This window comes from Nomascus leucogenys, chromosome 11, assembly GCF_006542625.1.
Source record: "Nomascus leucogenys isolate Asia chromosome 11, Asia_NLE_v1, whole genome shotgun sequence".
Lineage (NCBI taxonomy): Eukaryota > Metazoa > Chordata > Mammalia > Primates > Hylobatidae > Nomascus > Nomascus leucogenys.
In genome coordinates this window covers 23758382-23783051 of record NC_044391.1, presented here as the reverse complement: position 1 = coordinate 23783051, position 24670 = coordinate 23758382, and the positions used below count along the sequence as shown (strand labels likewise).

Genomic DNA, 24670 nt, shown 5'->3' with positions numbered 1-24670 from the left:
ATTTCAAAAGTTTTTTCTGACAGAAACATTTTATTTCCCCCAAATAATATATGAGTGTGTATGTATATATGTATATATATAGACAGTATATTTTTACATAGCATATATTTTTACTACATTATGAAATTAATCATAAAAACAGATCTCAAAGCTCATTAAGATCATTTGGAAATGAACAATTTTAAAAATAGTTGAGAAAACTTCAGGCAGTCTAGCCAACTCTATTATCCTAAAATTAATCAATAACATCCTAATTAGCATCTTGAAATAAGCTCCCCAGGAAAACCCATCAGCCTGCCAAAGTAATGTTATTTTTAAAAAGGAAAAAAAAATCCTTATGAATACTTCATAAACTTTCAAATAAACCACAAAGGGTTTCTCTACAAAGGTGCTAAATTAAAAGCTTCCAAATGTTGTCTATAAATCTCTCCGCAAATTGGTGTAAATATGTAGGGTACATCAAAATGTAAATGCAATCACAAACAAGGCTTAATTTTTTAAGTAAATAAAAGTACTACTATGAGCCCTTTATATTTTCCCTTTCCAGAAATGAAGTATGATGAATTTTCATTTGGAAATCTTGCTGCTAAGTTTTAGCAATTTATTTGGGTTTCAAAATAATGTACCCACTTTTTTAAAAAAAGAGTGTAAAAGCAGTAAACCAATACATTCAAGAAAAGCAGAGAAAACAGACTGAAAGACAACAAATAAAAACTATGCATCTAATTAAACCACTCTAAAAACATGTTTAGTAAAGAAAAAAGTACATTCAACTGCAAAATGATTTCAAAAAGCTCAAAACCAACTGAACTTTTAAACTCAGAGCAATGGTGAATAGAAACAAATGGCAGAAGATTGATTGGGAAAGGATGCTGCTGGCCTTAAGAACTTGAGGTTCTGTATACCAGAGTAAATAAAAACGGAACACTAATTTCATCTCAGATTTCCAAGAGGTTTTTTTTTCTTTTTTTTTTTAATTAGTTCAATTTCACTGTAGCTCATTTAGGCTGATATCTAAGAATGGTTTAAAATGATACTATGAATAAAGCAAGCAGATGATTATCTCTTTTCATTTCTACTCTCTTTCCATTTAAAGGAAGCACAATTATTCCCTGTTCACAGGAACTCAATCTCCCTCTTACTCTGTACCATTCATCTTAATTTTCAATGTTATTTTTAAGCTCTATGTATGATTAAACACTTCCTTCAAAACATTGCTACTGTACAGAGGATATAAACTGCCAAAATGCCTAGACTCTTTCTTCTCATTTCATGTCAGTCAACACCCTGCACATGTTTTGAGGACTCTCCTGCTTCTTGCTCACCTGATGCCCCACTGCCACATTTGCTCTCACACAAGTATATCTTTGATAATTATTATCAGTTATTTTTAATCACAGGCTAAAATGATCCCCCACTGCCACATATTGAAAAATAAGCAGCTTACATTCTAATACAAAGTTCCTTCATGAATTATCTCTCTTGCCTGAGTTATGCCAGAGTCTTGATATTTTTTCTCACCAGGAAAATGTATTTAGATTTCCCTTCATCAGCTTCTTTATTCAGCTCCTCTATCTTTCCTCTCCTTAGCTAACCACTATATTTTATAGAACCCAGTTACTAAAAGTTAACAACTTTTCATCAAACTAAGTAATAAATAAGCAGAACTAGAAAGAAAGAATTTCTTCCAAATCTTACCTGATTTAACCATCAAATATGACTCAATATTATAAAATAAATTAACAGGTTACAAAAAGGTTTCTGCACTCATATCTGCCTGTAGCAGCACTAACCAGGAGCCTTGGGGGTAATTTCTAGGAGGCCTGGGATGATTTCTAAACTTCTTTAATTTTTTTATTGAGAATAGCCAAAGAAAATGGGTTACCTTGATATGCATCACAATCTTCACCTTATTATGTTAACTCCTTTCTTAAAAAGAAATTCCTCCATGAAGCCATCGCTAATATTTGCTATTATTCTCACCAATTCAAACCAAAGCTACTTCAACTAATGTTTTAGCACAGCTTGAATACCAAAAATGTACAACTGTGTTAGATGAATAATAATATATGTGCCTGCTGTTATGTTTTCTATCACTATACTTCAAAATATTAATACATCATTGGTTTCCTTAATTTTAGATATACATATATACGTGTGTGTATATAGGTGTATATATATATATGTACGTGTGTGTATATATATATATATATATATATATATATATATATATCACCTACTATCACACGTATATGGATAATTTTATAATAAAGTACCAGAAGTTTCTTGGGGATAATTTTAACAAGTATTTACTAAAGATGAAATTAAGCATAAGCTATTTATTATCTTATAATTTAAATATATACACAACTACTTCAAAAGATTATTTTACACTCAGCTTTTTTTTTTTTTTTTTTTTTTGAGATGATAGAGTCTGTCACCCAGGCGGAGTGCAGTGGCGTGATCTCAGCTCACTGCAACCTCCACCTCCCTGGTTCAAGCAATTCTCCTGCTTCAGCCTTCCCAGTAGCAGGGATTACAGGCATGCGCCACTACACCCAGCTAATTTTTTTTTTTTTTTGTATTTTTAGTAGAGGCAGGGTTTTGCATGTTGTCCAGGCTGGTCTTGAACCCCTGGCCTCCTTGGCCTCCCAAAGTGCTGGGATTACAGGCATGAGCCACCATGCCCGGCCTACAGTCAGCTTTTTTAAAAAGTGAAAGAAACTCAGAAGAAACATAATGACAAACACCTTGAGCACAAATTTTTGTTCATAAAAATTTGTAAGCCAAATATACCTTTCAGCTTTTTGTTATATAAATGCACAGAAGGGCTTTCTCAAGAAGCATGAGCACAATATATGTCTTTGACTTTTTTAAAAGCATATAAAAATGGTCAATAAAAGAAAGCAAACTATATGCACACAAACACACACAACAGATTTAACCAAATTTAAAAAGATGAAAAGACAAAAATCTAATTTGTTTAAAATGTTTGGTTTAATTTTTAAGAGTTCTTTTCTGCTTTAACAGGAAAAAATTGCTAACGTAATAAATTGCTTTACCATCTATTAGTGATAGCAACGTTATAATAAAAAAAATTAACAAAACTTATTAGAATAAAAAAGTGATTGGGTAATTTTATAATATATACTATCAAAGTAAGAACATATATGAATAAGAAAAATAACAATAAACAAAACATTTCAAAATTATTAATATTTACCAAATGATAGCTATACCTAAAACTGAACATTTAAAGACAAAATTATGCAACTACATCACACTTAAAGTTAGTAATCATAAAATCTGTAAAACAGTCCTCATGGTTTCTACAATTAGTTTAAAAGGATATTTTTAGCTGCATTAACATACATCCACTGTCATTATTAACTTAATCTTTAATACATCATATATAATCACACCCTTCCAGGATACTTATTGTAGCTCAGGTAAGAAAATTTCTGTAGTACCCAACAGACATATAACCAGCAGGTTTGACAAAGAAATTCACTGAAGGATGAAGATTACTTAATTTTACACTAATTCCTGGACACAATTACAAAACAGAATAGATATCTACTTACTAGAAGTGTTACAATTTCCTGACTTGACATTAAATTCAAGGATATCCCAGTGAGAGACATAGTGCATTCTTAGGCTAAAGGAAGAAATCATGGTAAACAGTACCTCCACATGGTTAAATCAAGTGGTCAATCCTGTAATATCACCATATTCAGACTCTCAGCAGCATCTGACATAGGTTCCATTCTTCTTGAAAGGCTTCCTTCTTCATGCTGTTGTGACACTACCATCTCCTAGTTTTCCTCCTACCCAGCTAGTTGCTCTAAGACTCTACTAGTCTCACTCCTCTGTCTAACCCCTGAATGTCACAAGACCCAGGGCCCTCATGTCTTCTTTATTTATACCCTTTCACCTCAATCTTCTTACCTGGTATCAGGGCTTTAAATACAATAGATGCTGATGACTCCTAAATTTACAAACTCAGCCCTTATCACTCTAGGTTATTCTATGCAACTGCGTCCTCAACAAGTCCACTTGAATGTTTAATAGATATCAAACAGGGCTCATGATTATTTACCGAAGTCCTGTTCCTTCCCAGTCTTCCCTATAAAAGCAAATGGCACTACCATTCTCCCAATTATTCATCATTCTCTTTTCCTCACACTCTACATCAACTCCTCAGCAGGACCTACTTCTAAAACAGAAGCCAAGTCAGTCTGCTTCTCACCTGTTAGGTTATACTACCTAAAGACCTATGTTTCTTTAAAAAGAAAAAGAAAAAACCAGTTACAAATGCTAACAAAGGCAGCATTCGTACACATGAAAAAACTGGTTGAAAGTCTGTACAGAAAACCAGCAATGATGGTTGCTTAGAAGCCTACTGGATGCAATCATAGGAGATAATTCGGAGCCTGAGAGAGATGGGTAAAAGAAGCTAAGAAATGGTAAAGAGTCGATTGAGAAGCAATCATACTCCAATCTCAGTAATCTTTACCATTTGTGTGACTGAGTCCTCCAATTTCTCTATGAGGAAAAGAACAACTTGGGAGAAAAAAAATTTTTGGCAAAGATTTATTTTTATTTTAGTGGCACCTTCAAATAGGTAGGTACTAAGATAAAGGAAATATAAATTTAAAATCTAAAGGAGAGATATATGAATAGTAATTAAGTCACTACATACTGTACAGAGATCCTTATATTGCAGTTTTTGGAATTTTGTGTCTGTGTTTCCTGCACATAGTTCCACATAACCAAGAACAACTTGAAACACAGTGTTGTGAATGGCTTGGGTGAAGTGCATATGAAGTTGATCCATTGCTGTCTGTGGAAAGAAAAAACGCACAACATAATTTCACATTATTAAAATAAATAAATTTCAACAAATTGAAAAAACCCAGGGAAACATCTTTTCAAATAATAGTTACAACACAAAGATAATATTTTTCCCAGAATTATACCTGTAGGGTATATTATTTGCAAATAACCCTTCACATAAGCAGATTATCAGAGCACTCAAAATAAATGCGACTCATGAACACTGCTCTGTTGTTCTTTATAACTGGTACTCATCTTGCTCTTTCTAAAATATGTTGTATGCAACCATATCTCTAATTACCCTCTGCATCATTCTGCATGTATTCCTTCTTTTATATCATTCAGTGCACTTCTCAATGGTAATCTTCTCAGGGAACCTTCCATGACTAGCCTATATGAATCAGTACTTTCTATCTCTGCATCCACATACTCTGATTTATATTTCTTTGTAACATTTGTTACTACCTGACATCATATTCATTTACAGGCATACCTCACAAAGCAAATTTTTTGGTTTCCCAGTGCATATAAAAGTTACATTTACACTGTACTATAGTCTATTTAAAGTGTGTAATAGCATTATGTCTTTAAAAAACAACATATAAACCTTAATTTTAAAAAATTGCTAAAATTAAAAAAAAGGCTAAAAATCATCTGGGCCTTCAGTGAGTCGATCTTTTTTCTGGTCGACGGTCTTGCCTCAATGTTGATGGCTGCTGACTGATCAGGGTGCTGGTTGCTAAAGGCTAAAGTGGCTATGGCAATTTCTGAAAAGACAACAGTAAAGTTTCCTGCATTAGTTGACTCTTCTTTTCACAAAATATTTCTCTGTAGCATGTGATGCTGTTTGATAGCATTTTATCCACAGTAGAACTTCTTTCAAAACTACAGTCAATCCTCTCAGACCCTGCTGCTGCTTTATCAACTAAGTTTATGTAATATCCCAAATTATTTCTTGTTATTTCAACAATGTTCATGGCATCTTCACTAATAGATTCCATCTCAAGAAACCACCGTCTTTGCTCATCCATAAGAAGTAATTCCTACATCCATTCAAGTTTTATCATAAGATTGTAGCAATTCAGTCACATCTTCAGGCTCCACTTCTAATTCTACTTCTGTTGCTGTTTCTACCACATCTGCAGTGATTTCTTCCACTGAAGTTCTGAACCCCTCAAAGTCATCATGAAGGTTGGAATCAACTTCTTCCAAACTCCTGCTAATGTTGCTATTTTGACTTCCTCTCATGAATCACGAATGTTCTTAATGTCACCTAGAATGGTGAATCCTTTATGGGAGGTTTTCAATTGACTTTCCCGAAATCCAGCAGAGGAATCACAAATGTTCTTAATGGCATATGGTAAATCCAGAAGGTTTTCAATTTACTCTCCCCAGATCCATCAGAATAATCACTATCTAAGGTACCTACAGCCTTATAAAATGTATTTCTTAAGTAGTATGACTTGAAAGCCAAAATTACTCCTTGATCCATGTGATACAGAATGATTGTTATCAGGCATGAAAACAACATTCATCTTCTTGTATATCTCCATCAAAGTCATGGGGGACTAAGTACATTGTCAACGGACAGTAATATTTTGAAAGGGACATTTATTTTTCTGAGCAGGTGGTCTCAACAGTGGGCTTAACACATTCAGTAGGCCATGCTATAATCAATGTGCTGTCATCCAGGCTTTGTTACTCCACTTATAGAACACAGGCAGAGTAGATTTAGCATAATTCTTAAGTGTCCGAGGGTTTTCAGAATCATAAATGGGCATTGGCTTCAACTTAAAGTCTCCACATGCCTTAGCCCCTAATAAGAGAGTCAACCTGTCCTTTGATGCTTTGAAGCCAGGCATTGACTTATTCTCTGTACCTCTGAAAATCCTAGGTGGCATCTTCTTCCAATAGAAGGCTGTTCCGTGTAACTGAAAATCTGTCCTTTAGCATAGCCATCTTCACTAAGCTTAATCATTTCTAACTTCTGATTTAAAGTGAGAGACATGAAGCCACTGTTGGTTTATTAATTGGCCTATTTTCAATACTACTGTGTCTCAGAAAAGAGAGAGAGAAGGGGGAATGGCCAGTTGGTACAGCGGTCAGAACACACATTTGTGAATTAAGTTCTCCATTTTATATGGGCACAGTCCATGGACCACAGAACAATTACAATAATAACATGAAGCTCACTAAACACAGATCACCATCCCAGATATAATAATGATGAAAAAGTTGGAAATACTGCAAGAATCCTGAAAATCTGACACACAGACATGAAGTGCATGCATACTGTTGGAAAAATGGCACTGACAGACTTGCTTGATGCAGGTTTGTCATAAACCTTTAATTTGCAAATAACACAGTATCTGAAAAGCACAATAAAGTGAAGTGTAATAAAAAGATGTATGCCAGTATCCTTCACTAAAAGGTAAGACACATAAAAGCCTATATCCAGACACCTGAAGCAATGCGCGTAGGAGGTACCAAAAATATTTATGGAATTTAAGACTTCATCTTATGAGGGAAATGAGAAGTTATAATCCTATTTTCAAAGGTGTTTAAACATATCTCTCAAAATTGCTAAGTTCTTTCTTCTTAGATTTTTTTCTCGGGTAGAGCTTAAGACATGAAAATTAAATTAAAATAAACAGTAAAATTTCTTTATTCAGATTTCAAAATGTAGAGTTTAAATTGTTTAGCAAAATCTTAAACTTCCTTCTAAAAGAGGGGACCATTTAAGGGAAGAAAACATTTACATCTATCACATTAAATGCTGTATAGGTAAACATACAATCCTATACAAACAAAAGATACAATTAACTTTCAAAACCATGGCACCTGTTTCAAATTTTTCAAGGAAGTCCTTGAACAGTAAGAGTATGAAAAGCCATATATTATGAGAGAAGTTATGACATTTTGGGGATAAAAGGACCCTCTGAAATATCTGATAAATAAAATGGACTGAGGGAGTCGTGCTGGCCTATCTAACAACACGTGAAGCTGCAAATTAGGAAGTCCTGTTTCAGAACCAAGAGCTGAGTTAAAAGAGGCTACATGTTGTCTCCCACTGAATTATAATATACTTATTAGAAAATCTACACAAAATTGTGAAAATATTAAACCTGACAAGTACTTCATAGTTCAAAACAAACTACTGTAATGTTTTAACCACATTATATACCCTCTAAGTCTATAAGAACAACCATTTTATCACTGTTAATTCAGAATAAAAATGTACTTCATTAAATAAAACTTTTTAAGGACATGAGATTAATAATATTCAGACTTAATCATGAAGGACAACAAATTCCTGATTAAGGAAAAATCCAAACATCCTTTTGAAACAAACCTGTGTTTTTCCAAGAAGTCGATAAGCTTGTTGAACCTTGGTATAATGGTTAATGTCAAAATTCTTGCAGATTTTGGAAAGAGCTACGTCCAGCTGTTCCTATGTAATTAAAAGAAGAAGCAAGACATGATTAAGGAATTATGTTTTCAAGGCAATGAGAAGAAAACATTAAGACTAATTTCTCACTTTCAGTTAACATTTAAACACACTTACTATCATACCAGATTTAGAAGTCAAAAACAAATTTAAATAAAGTTATAAATTGCAATTGTAAATGTATTAGCAACTATAATCAAGTTTACCAAGATATTAACATGTGAATTTCTATGCCTTAAAACCCATACCTAGTGTTTTACAGGAAACTAAATAATAGTTTTGTAATGAATCTTACTCTTACTACTACTTAATGTTTCCTCAAGCATCTGCTAAAATCTTATATAAACTGAATTTGTGGGACTACTGGAGAACAATAAAACAATCTTTCTCTAATCAACGAAAAGGAATTCTCAACAAAACTACATTGAATTTAAAAGTATATTCCTCAAGGTTTAAGCTCTTATATCTAAATTACTATGCTTTATGGATTTCTATCTCAATGATTTTACTTTGAAATAAGAGTTTTTAATATAAATACAGAATAATATCTATTAAGAGTGAAGAAATACTGAGCTCTCAAAAGAAAGCCTTCATTAAAATATTCAGGGAATTGTTAACTTAAGCCACTCAAAGCAGTTGTTTCTGTGACTATCAAATAAACTGTCATTCTCACAATTATTTAATAGCAAATAGTTGCATTTGTGGTCAAAAATTACTTTCTCAAAAGGTAATTTGAAAGTCCAATCTCAACTTTTATAAATACTCTTATCAGGAAAACAATAAAAGACTAGAAGAAACCAAATAATTCTTATTTATTAAAATGAATACCCTCCTTTGCAAAGACTGTCAAGGAAAGAGATGAATTTTGAATAAAAACATGCTTCATGCTCACAATTACATATCTCTTCCTTTTTAGTTTCTACATTTTTGATGAACTATATGAGTATAATTATGAGGTTTAGGAATTTTGGAGGGTTTTCATCAGCCAATAATTACTTACAAGTAAATTAACTCACTAAAACAATAAAGTAACTGATAATTAAAATATAATCAATACATAGAAAGTATTTTGGCTATTATATAATTTATATGAGAACACACCTATGACTAATAGTTTGGAAATTTTTCTTGGAAATGGCAATATTTTCAAATGCTGTTTTGAGATCCCATAATTTACAAGTAAATTTTTACACTAACTTGACCATAAATAGATATTCCAAATGAAAATCAAGAAATTCAGTGATCTAGAGACATTGGTAATAAGATAAAAGCCAAAACACAATGTTGCACCTAGGCTATTCAAAAACTTCTGAAAAGAAAAAGTCATTAAGGTTAGGATATAATCCTTCTTACCTCAATCTGTTCCAAAGTATCTTGCAGCTTTGAATTCAGTTCACTATTAAAAAAAAAAAAAAAAAAAAGAGTTTTTTTCTATTTCTGAGACAAACTAAGTGCTAAATAAATACATACTAACTGAATAATTAATCCGTAAATTCAAAGATTTAAGAGTATAGACCATAAGACATGCTGCTGAATTCTACATATAGATAATGCAATAAGAAAAAGTTCTAGAAGGGAATAAGAGTCATTACCAGCAGCAACAGGATTGTGTGAGTAGAAAGAAAGAATCTACAGATAAAAATAAAAAAAAACTGAAGAATTAAAATTGATAACTTTTACATAAAGTGTGTCTATATAAACAATGTTTGTGTGTTTAACAGCCAATTGAATATCCTCTTTCTCAGTGATCTGAAGACTTTTACCCTTTATTTTTATTCTATCTGTTTCAAGTGTATTGGTCATTCAGGAAATGCAAATTAATACTATAAAAACACTATAACAAATGAAAAGAATGGCTAAAAATATTTTTAAAATATTAAAAATGACACACCAAATGTTGGCAAGGACGTTGAGCAAACAGAACCACTCATTTGATGCTAGAGGAAGGGGAAACTGATATAACCTCTTGGAAAACCCTAATATCTACTGAAACAACACACACTCTACCTCCCAGCAGGTCTAGTCCTGGATACATACCAAACAGAAAAGCACACAGAATCCTTGCAGCATTATTTTTAATAGGCAAAAACCTGAGGCAACACAATTGTCTAGAATAATTAGATAAGCAAAATGTGATATATTCATACAAGAAAATCCTATAGCAATTAAAATTTATGTGAACCCCAAAAACATGTTTGGCAAAAGAAGTCAGTAAAAAATGGTATATACTGTATGCTTCCATTTATTTAAAGTTCTAAACAAGCAAAACTAATTTTGGTGACAGAAGCCAGAACAGTGCTTACCTTAGAAGAATGACAGGGATGAGATATGCGAGAAGTTTGTGGGGTGTCAGAAACTGTTTCTACTTCTAGGTGGTAATTACATAACTATGTTTACTTTATAAAAGCTTACTGAGTTATACTCATACACTTAGGACATGTGATTGAATCTGGATTTTTTTCCCCCTTTAATTCTTACAAGGTTAGTAAAAACAAAAATCAATAGAACTAACATTATTTGAATTATTATATCTCACTACTAAAAAGGATGTGATATCTAACAAAATAAATGCAATCACAGAGAACATATTTTAACAAGAATAAAACCTAATTGTTCTTAAAATAGTCCGAACAAGTGAAAGACGTTTGGCACACCAAAATCAAAGGTATTTAAAATTGCTATCTACTGATAATAAACTTGACTCTCAAATTCCTAGCAGCCAAAGCAAATAGGCAGGGCCATAGTACTTAATCCAGGGTCTATAACAGAAGAACATACCAGTAGCTCAAAGGGGAAAAATAAATCAAAACAAAAATATAAAAAATCACTTTTGCTTGCATTGAGTTCTGAGAGAAAATTTTGCCAGTGTCTTGATCTCCAAAGGCACAACACCCTTGACAATATCCTTACAATACATACAATAATGGGTTCCTTGCATTTGCTTCTTATAGAGCCTTTCAAGGCAAGCTACAGAGATAATACCAGAGTGAGATATAGATAGATATAGACAGTAATCTGTCAGAAAAGTAAAACCAATGTAATACAAGCACACAGTTTTTGATGCTCTCAGTGATAAATGTCCAAACATCTAGAGGAATTAGATCATTTTCTGCAAATAGTACTTATCATAAGCATACTTTGAATTGAAGTTGAGGACTGGAGAGTATATTCTCTAGTAAAAACTGGAAGTGAGCAAAACTATATCCTTTGACAATTAACAGTGTAGGACTGATACCTTATTAGAAAAATTAAAATCTCTAACCACGATTTGTGCCTGAAATATAGCCAAATCCTCAGACATAGATTAACGGAATACTTGCAGGTAGGACTGAAATTTCCTTAAAAAAATAATTCTAGGACAATTCCTGCCAAAAAAATAATGAACGGATAAATAAGTGAATGAAGAATGAAAACTATCGTCCCCAAAATAATTCCCCCAAAAGGATAGCTATGGTAGTGTCTTAACACTTTCAAAGAATTAAATAAATCCTCACCCAATCCCAAGAAAAGCAAAACAAAATAAATCAGTATCTTCTCTCCCTCAGAGCTGTTCCTTCTCCCATGTTCTCTGTCTCGATTCACAGCATCACCACCTATTCAAACAAAGCTGAAAATGTCAGCGTCATCTTGCATTCTTCCCTCTCTATATGTAATTGGTAATCAAATCCTGATGATTCTACCATTTCATTTCAGTATTTCCCATATCCACCTGTGCTTATCTTTTCTCAATTCTATGTCCTAATTCAAGCATTATCACCTTTTGCTTAGGGAATATAAATCATTCTGTTACAAAAATACATGCACGTGTATGCTCACTGCAGCACTATTCACGATAACAAAGACATGTGAATAGCAAAGACATGTGAATAGCAAAGAAATGAGTCAACCCAAATGGCCATCAATGACAGACTGGATAAAGAAAATGTGGTACATATACACCATGGGATACTATGCAGTCATAAAAAGGAATCAGATCATGTCCATTGCAGGGACATGGATGAAGCTGGAATCCATCATCTCCAGCAAACTCATACAGGAATAGAAAACCAAACACCACGTGTTCTAACTTATAAGTGGGAGCTGAACAATGAGAACACATGGACACAGGGAGGGGAAAAACACAGTGGGGCCTATCAGGGGACGGGTGGGAAGAAGAGCATCAGGAAAAATAGCTAATGCATGCCAGATTTAATACCTAGGTGACAGGTTGATAGGTGCAGCAAACCATCATGGCACTCATTTACCTGTGTAACAGACATGCACATCCTGCGCATGTACCCGGAACTTAAAATAATGAAAAAAAAAATAGCCCTTTGTCAGATGAGCAGGTTGTGAAAATTTTCTCCCATTTTGTAGGTTGCCTGTTCACTCTGATGGTAGTTTCTTTTGCTGTGCAGAAGCTCTTTAGTTTAATTAGATCCCATTTGTCAATTTTGGCTTTTGTTGCCATTGCTTTTGGTGTTTTAGACATGAAGTCCTTGCCCATGCCTATGTCCTGAATGGTAATGCCTAATATCCAGAATCTACAATGAACTCAAACAAATTTACAAGAAAAAAACAAACAACCCCATCAAAAAGTGGGTGAAGGACATGAACAGACACTTCTCAAAAGAAGACATTTATGCAGCCAAAAGACACATGAAAAAATGCTCATCATCACTGGCCATCAGAGAAATGCAAATCAAAACCACAATAAGATACCATCTCACACCAGTTAGAATGGCCATCATTAAAAAGTCAGGAAACAACAGGTGCTGGAGAGGATGTGCAGAAATAGGAATACTTTTACACTGTTGGTGGGACTGTAAACTAGTTCAACCATTGTAGAAGTCAGTGTGGCGATTCCTCAGGGATCTAGAACTAGAAATACCATTTGACCCAGCCATCCCATTATTGGGTATATACCCAAAGGACTATAAATCATGCTGCTATAAAGACACATGCACACGTATGTTTACTGCAGCACTATTCACAATAGCAAAGACTTGGAACCAACCCAAATGTCCAACAATGACAGACTGGATTAAGAAAATGTGGCACATATATACACCATGGAATACTATGCAGCCATAAAAAATGATGAGTTCATGTCCTTTGTAGGGACACAGATGAAACTGGAAATCATCATTCTCAGTCAACTATCGCAAGGACAAAAAACCAAACACCGCATGTTCTCACTCATAGGTGGGAACTGAACAATGAGAACACATGGACACAGGAAGGGGAACATCATACTCCGGGGACTGTTGTGGGGTGGGGGGAGGGGGGAGGGACAGCATGAGGAGATATACCTAATGCTAAATGACGAGTTAATGGGTGCAGCACACCAACATGGCACATGTATACATATGTAACAAACCTGCACATTGTGCACATGTACCCTGAAACTTAAAGTATAATAATAAAATAAAATAAAAAAATAGCTTCCTAACGAATCTGCACATGCAACACACCTATTTTAATCAATCTATCCATTTATTTGACAAACACCATCAACCAAACATTGTACAACATCCTTCAAAAAGCTGTCAAAAATAGCTCTGAGCAGGGGTCTAACTTCACACTGGATCTGGTCAATATTCTATATGATTTGGCAGACACAGTGTTGTCAAAAGGCTTTATGCAAGGCAAATGCTATCTAGTCCTGTGGGCTCTACCATTTCCTGTAGTCTCACATCTGGCAGCCTCACATTTATATGACCTACCTGGTCCCTAAAGACATCTGAGTGCAGCTCTTAAGTAAAGCAAAAATAAAACCACATTAATCTCCTGCTTTAAATCTTTTGGTGGCTCCCTATTAAACTAACGAGAAAAGCCCCAAATTAGTATGGCATGTAAGACCTTTAACAATCTGACATGAAAAAAATAACTTCGCATTGACTTCTCAATGCCTATATTTTAGACATATGTACTGTGCACAGCACCTGAACCAAACTCCAGACTTTCACACCCTCAGTTCTTGTACTAGTGCTCACAGTAACTTGAATATCCCTTCTTCCTTTCTCACTCACAAACATCCATCTATCTTTCCAGGCTTTATTCGAATACCATATTCTCTGGGAAGTCCTTCCCTGCTAAGTAACTACCCCTACAACCTTCATAATACTCTGTTTACAGCATCCTGTATTACAGTAAGGAATACCTGTGGCTCTATCTCCAAGGCACAAGTGTTTAAGGCACTGTGGCTTACTCACCAGTGACTCCCCAGAACTAAATTTACTACCTAACTCAGAGCAGGTAATAAATATTCTAAGTCAAATTTGTAATTCAAAGAAAAATGGTAACATTTTGCCATCATTCCATTAGCCCCTATTCTCTACCTCAATAAATAAAACTACGGAGATAGAAGGAAAGGGAAGAGAATGTTTTAGAAGAAAAAGAACCACACTGAACTCTGGGTCTGCAGGAGCCTTAGCAAGAAAAGAGAGATGAGTAAGAGTTAAAGACAGTTCCACTATCATATGGAGTTCAAAATTTCACCCAAGGCTGATCCTAGAGTAACAGAAGCAGAGAGGCAAGGACAAGTGGAATAATGGGTAATTCAGAACTGGTAAACATATTCCTTTAGGGAATATTTTGAGTGTGGAGGAAAAAGAAATATATCTGGATTCATTCACAAGTGAAAGCAATGATTTCTTCAGCTTCTCCATCAAAACAAATGGGCTTTAGTGTTGGTTTATGAAATTATAATAAACCTAGATGTTTTTATGGCTGTTGTTAAAGGTAAATAATTCTATATCCTATTTATTAAGATTTAATGCAAATGTCGTAAGGTAAACAGCATATGGAAGATTACAAACATAAAAATCTATAAATCAAAAATTTGGTTTCATTAAAAATGCTTTCAAAATGTACAACTGCAATCTGACAACAATTTACTACTAATTAAAAATACATCTATAAAATTATGTGATTAAATTACAGTGGACATTAACTGTACAGCTTTTAAAGAAGCTCTTAGCCATCATTTAGAAACATGAATTCAATCCATTTTGATCAATTAATCGAAGTATGTTAAAAGGATCTATTCATAAACATTTTGATAAATAAATGCAACATTATGGTCAAAAAATTACCAGTTCTAAGATGGAAGGCTAAAAGCCTTTAAAAGCGATCTGCAAGCTGAATGGAATGAATCAAACAATTCTGCAAAGGGTTTTTACCATCACTACAGGAAATATTAGGAATAATTTATCCATAAAGAACCAATTAATAGTGTTCTTTAAACAACTAATCTAGGACACACATACACTCACAAGAATGAGTCCTAGAAAGGTTGCATATAAATCAAGATTTTGAACAAATCTGACTGTACAGAAAGACAAGATGGCACAGCGATAATATCTTAATGATCTTTCCCTGGTCTGTTATTAATGAACCATATGATTTAAGTCAAGTCCTTTAATATCTCTGGGCATCAGTTTCCTATATAAAAGTGGGCTAGATAGAAAGGGTTGCTTCCAGCTCTAATGTTTCATGATTTTATTATATGCTGAAGACAAGTTGCTCAATTGCCCAATTTGTAAATGGTTCAGTAAAGTTCTAAAACTTTTAGAATGAGCTTAAGTAAATGTACTTCCAAGTTTATACTGTATCTCCATGGCCCTAAGACACTGACGTTCCAGTCTGTTTAAATCAGAGCCTATTCCAGTGGTTTTCAATCTACTTACAGGAAGCAGAGAATTTATCAGCAGACCTCAGAGAAACTGATTTTTCAATATTCTAAAGCTAAACCAACAACTCTTAGGTACCATGAAGCGTCTATGTGATCCTTCAAACCATATATAACCAGGCTATAACAGAACTCCTAAGATCACTTTGGATCTAACTAGATCTCTGTCTTCACTTAACTTCACTTAACTCTGTTAATAAATCCCTGACCTTGCCCAGGCGCAGTGGCTCACGCTTGTAATCCCAGCACTTTGGGAGGCTGAGGCGGGTGGATCATCTGAGGTCAGGAGTTCGAGACCAGCCTGGCTAACATGATGAAACCCCATCTCTACTAAAAACAGAAAAAAAATAGCTGGGCATGGTGGCGCACACCTGTGGTCCCACCTACTCAGGAGGCTGAGGCAGGAGAATCACTTGAACCAGGGAGGCAGAGGTTGCAGTGAGCCGAGATTGTACCACTGCACTCCAGCCTGGGTGACACAGTGAGACTCTGTCTCCAAAAAAAGAAAGAAAGAAATCCCTGACCTAATCTATCACCACAAAGCTCAGAGTCCAATACTAATATGTTCAAAACATCTCCAACTTTATTAACTGTAATTCTAGATCAGAGATCGGAGCCCACAGGCCAAATCCAGCTGGCAGTCTGTGTTTCTAAATAAAGTCTTACTAGAACATAGCCACATCCCTGTGTTTACTTTTCGTCTACAGCTACTTTCAGACTACAAAGGCAGAGTTGAATAGTTGCAACAGAGACATATGGCATGGAAAACCTAAAATATTTACTATCAGGCCCTTTAAAGACAGTTTGCCAAGCCCATGCTAGAGTTCAGCAGAACTTTTAGCTGGTGAACTGATAAAAGTTAAAACAGGAAAGAGATATATGTGTGTATATGTGTCTGTGTGTGTGTATATATATATATATATATATAAAGTACATATTTCTTTAATTATTTTTTAAACATTAGTAAGCTGTATAAGTGGTTTACTCCAGGGATTAGGAAAGAAAGGGAAGGGTGAATGGGACAGAAAGAAAACTGCTTTTTATTTAAAACCCTCTTGTTTATTAGGATTTTTGCCATGTGAAACTATTATTTTACATTATTTAAAACAGCACAGCATGGCAGAGGGAGGCAGAGAAAAACAAGTTAAAATAGAAGATAAGGAGTGCAGGTGTTATCAAAACTTGGTCCAAGCTGACCAACCAACAAGCACTCAGGATCTAGACAATGGATCAAGCTAGAAGGCCTGGCAACCTAGCAGAAACAATCAATGTTCAAACATTACTCAAGGCAGGGCTCCTTATGTCCCTGACCTTAGAGGAAGAAAGCAGGCACATCTTGCTATAAAGAAATTAAATGCAATAGGGGAAGAAAAGTTCCCAGTATTACTATATTTGTAAGCTATGTTCATTTGCCATATGACGTAAAGACATTCTAAAACCTACAATTTTCTCTCAACTACCAAGATCATATTCTGAGAAAAAAATGAAGGAATTCTTGAAAGATTATGAGACATTTAATACATCTGTTTACATTAAAGTACAGTACTCAACAAACGAGTTCAGTAGTACACACACTTTACAGTGCATAATACAAAAGCTATCAGGCTCCCTCAAGTAGTTTCTTTCAAATGAAATACAATAATAAAGCAGTTTTGACTTTTAAAAATAACTTTCCTTGAAACAAATTGAGACAAATTTCAAGTGAAAAAGAAATTAAGTGCTTCATTCACAGATGCACTTTAGCATAAACACATTCTGATTCTTATTCTCAATAAATCCCAACTATATGACTCTCTGTCGATCAACTCAGGAAATATCAAACAATGTAAAAATGTTCTCTCAGTTATAAAAGTGAACAAAACTGGGATTACTGTATCTTTTATTAAAGATGCTGAAACATGGCACCTCTCAAGGAAGACACAAGGTGCAGAGGAAGTGCCAGTTCTCTTTCATTTTTCAACCAACTGGGTGCATCACTATATGACAGTCATTCCTCAGTCTATGTGGGGGATTATTCTGAGACCCTCCATAGACGTCAAAATCCATGGATGCTCAAGTTCTTTACATAAAATGGCACAGTACTTGCATATAACCTATCCGCATCGTCCTTATACTTCAAATCATCTTGATTACTTATAATGTCTAATACAATGCAAATGTATGTAAACAGTTATATTGTATTATTTTTTATTTTTATTATTTTTATGATTGCATTGTGATTTTTGTGTTGTATTGTTATTATTGTTGCTGTTTCCAAATATTTTCCATTTTCGGCTGGTTGAATCCAGAGATACAGAACACATGGATACAGAGAGCCGATTCTACTTGGCATTTCATGTATTAAACTACCTAGTCATATAATCTGAGACTTACAAGATATAGAGTCAGTATTTCTCTATGCAGAAGCAAATATGTAAATTGTTTTTCCTATTTTCAGAATCATAAGAGTCAGCCCTTAGTTTTTCCATCTCAGCTACTCCAAGTAACTCTCCTTAGAGAGTTGGCACTCTACCAAAAACAAAAACCTTATTTCCAATAAAGGAGTGATGTGACTAGGAAAGAAAAGAGGAACACATAATCTGCCAAGAAAAAATTAACAAGTAGACAAGTAGGTATACTGTGCATATAAACTTGCTTAAAATATTTTTTAAAAATCACATCAGAATTCAGAAATGTACTATATTATGGGGTGATTCTCTCAAAAATCATTTCTAAAAGGAAAATATTTATGATTCTCTAGTCATCAACAAGAATTAGAATAGATATAAATGTTTTTAAAATTGAAAATATATAAATTCAGTTGGAAGTTAATTACTGTTCCCAAGATTACTAGAATGTAAAATGCGTATTCACTCTAATTCACTCATGTCCAAGCAAAGATTAAATCTTGCCTTTGGCTAAGTTCCACAAGCCCAAGTCAATTAAATACATTTTAAAAGTGTGGATGAATCCTGTATGAGTAGGCCCAACTAGAGAGCTCAAGAACAGGTGCAACACTGTACTGGGAAGACCACAGGAAACATAGCGAAAGAAAGAAAAATGCACAGAACAAAAAAAAGAAAAAAAAAAGAGGTGTATCTAATTTACACAGACAAAAATAAAAGAATGTTAGAATAACAATGTCTTTTATCTTTGTGTTCTCAACGTGACCCACATGTCAATTAACTCTATCCTTATATCCCACATTATATCATCTACAAAAGAAGTGAACAAACTTATTATGTTCTCCCATATAAACAAAAGAGTGAAACAACAGGTGAAGGGAAAGAGGGAATGGTGTTAGGCAGGTGAATGGTGGCTGGCAAAGGATACTGTGCTGGTATGGGGTGGAGAAGAAACGCTAGCGGAGGGGGTATCATCACCACCAGACAGCTCCAACTGATAGCCCTGCTCTCTGAGTCAACCTGACACTGTCACTAAATCACCAAGTTAAAAACACAACTTTATCTAAGTTTTCCTAAGATACCTAAAGTAAAACCCCATTACAAAGAATTCCTTGGGATATCTGAATGTATGTGTGATGTTTTTTACCTATTTGCAGAGAATAATACCAATTTTTCTTATTATCACATGCATGACTCACATATCTAAACATAGCATGCTTCTTATACACTGTATTACCTAAAATAACTGTTAATTTAAACCTTTTCCATTTCAACCTCTTAACCTCATTCGATAACTGTAGCCACACCTCCTCCACATATCAGTATATCCATTAATTTAAAAAGTGCTCAGAAGCCACTTGATATCAATTTTTAAAAGCCCAAATAAGAATTTCTTTCAAAGACATTTTTTACAGTTAACACTCATCATGTAAGACATTTACTTTAGCATAGCTAAAATAGATTTTTAATTATATAAAAGTTTCAACACATCACCTGCTCCCTCAATTTCCTGCCACCCAATTCCATGCTCATTCTTTCCTATTATAATAGACAGTGACCTTTTCAAAGTCAATCTCTGCTATAATCCCTGCAAAGCCTTAGTATATTATTATGCTATTTTATTTTCAGCTTCTCACTCTCTCCTACCAATTTTCAAATATTGAGGTTTCCTCTTCTTAATTCTATATCTGTCCTCATCACAAAATTTCCTCACCTTACACTTGATAGTTCAACCAACTCCCACCAAATCTGTCCCCAAAAGGTCAACCATAACTTCTTTGTTGCTATAAATCCAATAGATACATATTTTCAGTCTTCATTTTGCTTGGTATCTCTGCAACAAAGATTTCATTTCTGGTGTAGACAGTTTCCTATTCACAACCCTCATGTCCTGGCCTACCTTAAGTCTTCCTGCTCCTCATTCAGGTCCTCCTTAGTCTTGATCCCGGAAGGAGAGTTAGATCCGAATGCTTCTACTGTATGCACAACTTCCTTCTCTCTATAGCCTAATTCTATGGGTGCCTACTTTAATATAAGTCCTTCTTGATAGATTATGTTCTTTATGAAACCAGGGATTATACTGATTACACTGTATGTGGTTTATCACCATGCTGACAATTTCAAAGCAAAGTACCTGGCATAAACACTCTGTAAACTGCCTGAATTATTTTCACCCAATAAACAAGCTGTTACTATATAACAGATTTATCACTACAAAATGAACTAAATGGATGCTTTGGTTCAAATAGATTTGCTTTTTCAGGACCCAGAATGGCTTGTTGGAAATCTCTAAATACATTCAACATACTAAAACTAATTCTCTATTTACTTAACCTAATAAGTGTAAATGACATCGTCAAGTTTCTACTAATGACAGTTAATCACCTCAAAATGGACAAAATGAAAGTATCACTGGTACTACTCAATTTATATCCTAACCAAATTAAAAAACGTGTTAACTTCAAGCTGGGCACGGTGGAGTTAGAGACCAGCCTGGCTGACACGGCAAAACCCCATCTCTACTAAAAATACAAAAATTAGCCGGGCGTGGTGGCGTGCACCTGTAATCCCAGCTATTCAGGAGAATGAGGTAGGAGAATCACTTGAACCCAGGAGGCATAGGTTGCAGTGAGCCAAGATCACGCCACTGCACTCCAGCCTGGGTGACAGAGTGAGACTCCATCTTTAAAATAAAAAACAAACAAACAAAAAAACGTGTAACTTCAATCTGCACATTTTAAAGAAAAAAAAAACCATAGAGACTTAAATAGCATGTCTGGGAGGAAAATATCTAGCCCTTAGCCTATAACCAGCAAAGACTTGTAATATGAGATAATTTTTTTAAAATTAATACAAACTTATATTAATGTTTTGCTCTATTATAATTCTTTTAGTTTTCAGGTACTAGCAATCAACATCTACAACAACAGTGAGTCATGCTCACTGAATGCCAGAATTTCCATACAGGAGAGACAAAGGGGATGCAATCTGGGATGGGTATGAATTTCATTTGAAACTGGATTTGTTTGGCAAGCACACTATTTTACTTTGATTGTACATTTATTTGTGATGGCTCTAGAGGAATGTTGGAAATTACACCCAGGGATTAGAACTTCCCCAAGACTGTCACAAGTAATGCAAATTCTTCATTTTAAGCAAACCAAAATGCTATTAATAAAGTTAGAGATAATAGCAAAATATACAGTGGCTATTTTTCTGCTGTATATTTAATAATAAACAAAAGACATAAAACATTGAACACATAATCACTTAACTATTACAAACATGATTATTATATAAATTGAAATCATACTTAAATTTTCCAAAAGACTTTTTATCACGATGAGCCAAACACTTGAACCATCTGGATCTTAAAAACAAGCTGCAATAATATCCTCAATATTTATAAGCTGGGCAAAGTTAAGGAAGAATTCCCAAGAGATGCATTGGAGATATGAACAGATAATTTATTCTTGTCTACAACTCTATAAAAATAGCATCAGTTGGATTGGAAAGAATATGAAAAACGAGTTTCAATGAGGTGACAAGAAAAAGCAGGAATGAGAAGTATCTATCTTTCACACCTTAAAGCCTATTATTTATAATTTTATTGTACTGCCCATATATAAATATGAGTGTTAAACTAGAACACAGCACTTTACACTAACTTTCAATATTTATTAACATTTTTACACAGCTGCTACATAAGAAGCTGACAACAGAATCTGTTTTAAAACTTTTACATGACCTTACCTTATACAACTGTAATGTTTAAAAGTGCTGGCAGCTTTTTGACATTCAAGGCACAACTGAATAGCTCCTGGATAATCTTCCTCCTTAAGGTAACAACAACAGGAGTCATTAGAATAGAAACATTTTTTCTTAAAGCCCCTGATAAAAACAAAACCTCTGTTCATATTCTAACCAAAAGTTACAGAATCAAAAAAGTTTAATTCCTCTTAGAATATCAACGATAGATAAGTGACAAAATATAAGAGGCAACTAGTTCCAGGCCTAAAATATATACATAGAAGAAATATTTAAAATATTCTATTCCTTCAAAGTAACAGCCCCCTGAGACCATGACTTATGGATAAATCCTACATTAAATCATTAGCTGCTTCACAGGAAAGGTTTTCTTTAACTGTTAACATATCTTCTTTCAGTAATGCCTACATAAAATGTTTCAAAATAGTATGCATTCTATTTGTAATTGATAGTCAACAATTTACCACCAAGAAATCAATAAATAGTTCTAAGGAAATACATTTCGAAAAAAAATACTAATTAATAAACTCAAGAGTATTTTTATCACCTAACAGTAATTTAATGCCCAGTGAATTTTTCATATGGGTTTCTGAAACCCTAGTTAGCAGTAATAGTTGAGAAGTAATAAAACAATTATACAGAAAACCACAAAAACTTTTCCCTGTGCTCAATTCGAAATTCAACAGATGCAATTCAAACCACTGGTGATGCTGATAATGACAAAGTACCTACCCCAAGGAGCTCAAGTATTATGAGGAAACACACATATTACATTATGCTTTGGAGAATCTTATGACAGAAGTAGACAGAAAATGCTAAAAACGCATCAAAGAAAAAACAGATGGCTCACTCAGAAAAGCAATTAATACATGATACTGAACAAAACTAAAGTATCACACATTCCTTAAATTACTACTATATGTTAGATGAAAAAGATGTTAATTTTTATGCTATTTGGATGCAATACAATCAACCAAGTTAACATTCCAATGTTAGAAGATAAATGTTTTCCCAAATACATTTGCTTTTCTAAATGAAGTAATATCATGTCAATAGAAAAAGGCTCCAGAGCAAGAATCTTTGACATGTCTAAAAATCTTACATGTCTAAAAATATTCTTTATATCATAAACCCATTTGAGAAAAACGCACTTCTGAATTTTGTCTGCTTTAATGTTTCTATATATCAGTAGGACCCTAAATTTCCAAAACTTGTTAACTTACCTCCAGCATTTCACTTAACCGTACATCTGTTCTTTGCTGAAAAAACAAAAATCAAAGGTAAAATCTGTTTCAACCACAAAATTCAGTTTTAATTTTTTTAAAATGACCCATATATACCAATGTTTTTATAGTTCGCAGAGATTTCAGAAGTCCAATCAGCAACTGACGTTTCCTTTGATTTGCAAGAAGGCCTAAACTAGCTTGAGTAAAACCTTCCTTTGCAATATTCAAGTGTCTGCAAAAGTGAACAATAAATAGTTAAAAGTTTTTTATTATAATAAGAATACTATCCACACAGAACAGTTAGGTAACTAATGAAGCAGTGAAATGGATTACTATTAAAACCAAGGATTTAAACTACTATTTGACAAATGTACTCAATGGCCAGTCTAAACCAGCATTACTCAGAACACCACGAGAAGATTGGTGCCAATTCACAACCTGCTAGTGGTCTACAACAAAAAATTACAAAAACTGAGAATAAGCGCTTAAAAACACAGTGCAAAAACTGACAGAATAATTATGCTTTGTGACTCTAATAATTAAAAAAATTAAGACTGTATTATCTGTCTTTCCTTTATTTCACTTGCTTAGTAATTTGTTTTTATTGCATTTTTTAAAAATCACAGCCTGTAACAGATTGGAAATTTTAGAAAAAAGTAGGTCCTTTACAACAGTTTGTGAAGCACTAGTCTAAATAATATAAAAATAGTAATTTTTTAAAACCCATAAGTACACTTAGAGATATTTCCTACAAACCCTCTTAGTGTAGTCTTTAGATCATAATATATGTTCGCTTAAGGAATGATATTCTAGAAACCACAGCCATAATAAAAAAAAATTATAAATTATAGATTCCATAGTTATTCTTGAAATATTGTCCAGCTTAAAGAACAAAATATCATCAAAAGCAATACCTTCTCCCATTTGTACAGATAACAGCAGCTAATTGAAGACCTGTTTGCAATGAGGTAACTCTTTCAAGTTCCTATGGAAAGATTAGATACAGGTTATTGTTGGAGGTATTTTATTTTTCTTTCTTATTTATATAGTACTCTAACAAAAACTCTAGTCAGATTCAAAGAAAACCTGCTTGAAAAACAAAGTAGCAACAAAAATACCTGAACTTGAAAACTATTAGTATATTTTTCACAAAATTATTTAAAATGACTACTTGTAACTGATTTTCACAATGACAGATGACAAAATATTTAGTCAGTATTGCTTGTAAAGAAATCTAGACCCAACTTGTTGTAGACAGGAATAAACAAATACCAGTAATATATCTGTTTAAATTTCTACCCAAGAGAACTTCACAAGGTAATTAAAGGATATGACA

The 24670-nt window shown here is 33.8% G+C and overlaps 1 protein-coding gene across 2 annotated transcripts in view; it reads right to left on the bottom strand.

The window, feature by feature from the left end:
• VPS50 (VPS50 subunit of EARP/GARPII complex) overlaps positions 1 to 24670 on the bottom strand; it is a 131250-nt gene that overhangs the window by 81623 nt on the left and 24957 nt on the right. For both annotated transcript variants that reach the window (XM_030822092.1, XM_030822093.1), the window contains 7 exons: positions 24249 to 24319; positions 23449 to 23566; positions 23332 to 23367; positions 22094 to 22176; positions 9638 to 9680; positions 8189 to 8287; positions 4703 to 4843 (listed from right to left, as the gene is read on the bottom strand). In XM_030822092.1, coding sequence (XP_030677952.1) covers positions 4703 to 4843; positions 8189 to 8287; positions 9638 to 9680; positions 22094 to 22176; positions 23332 to 23367; positions 23449 to 23566; positions 24249 to 24319 — 591 coding nt within the window. The remainder of the gene's footprint in view (positions 1 to 4702; positions 4844 to 8188; positions 8288 to 9637; positions 9681 to 22093; positions 22177 to 23331; positions 23368 to 23448; positions 23567 to 24248; positions 24320 to 24670) is intronic.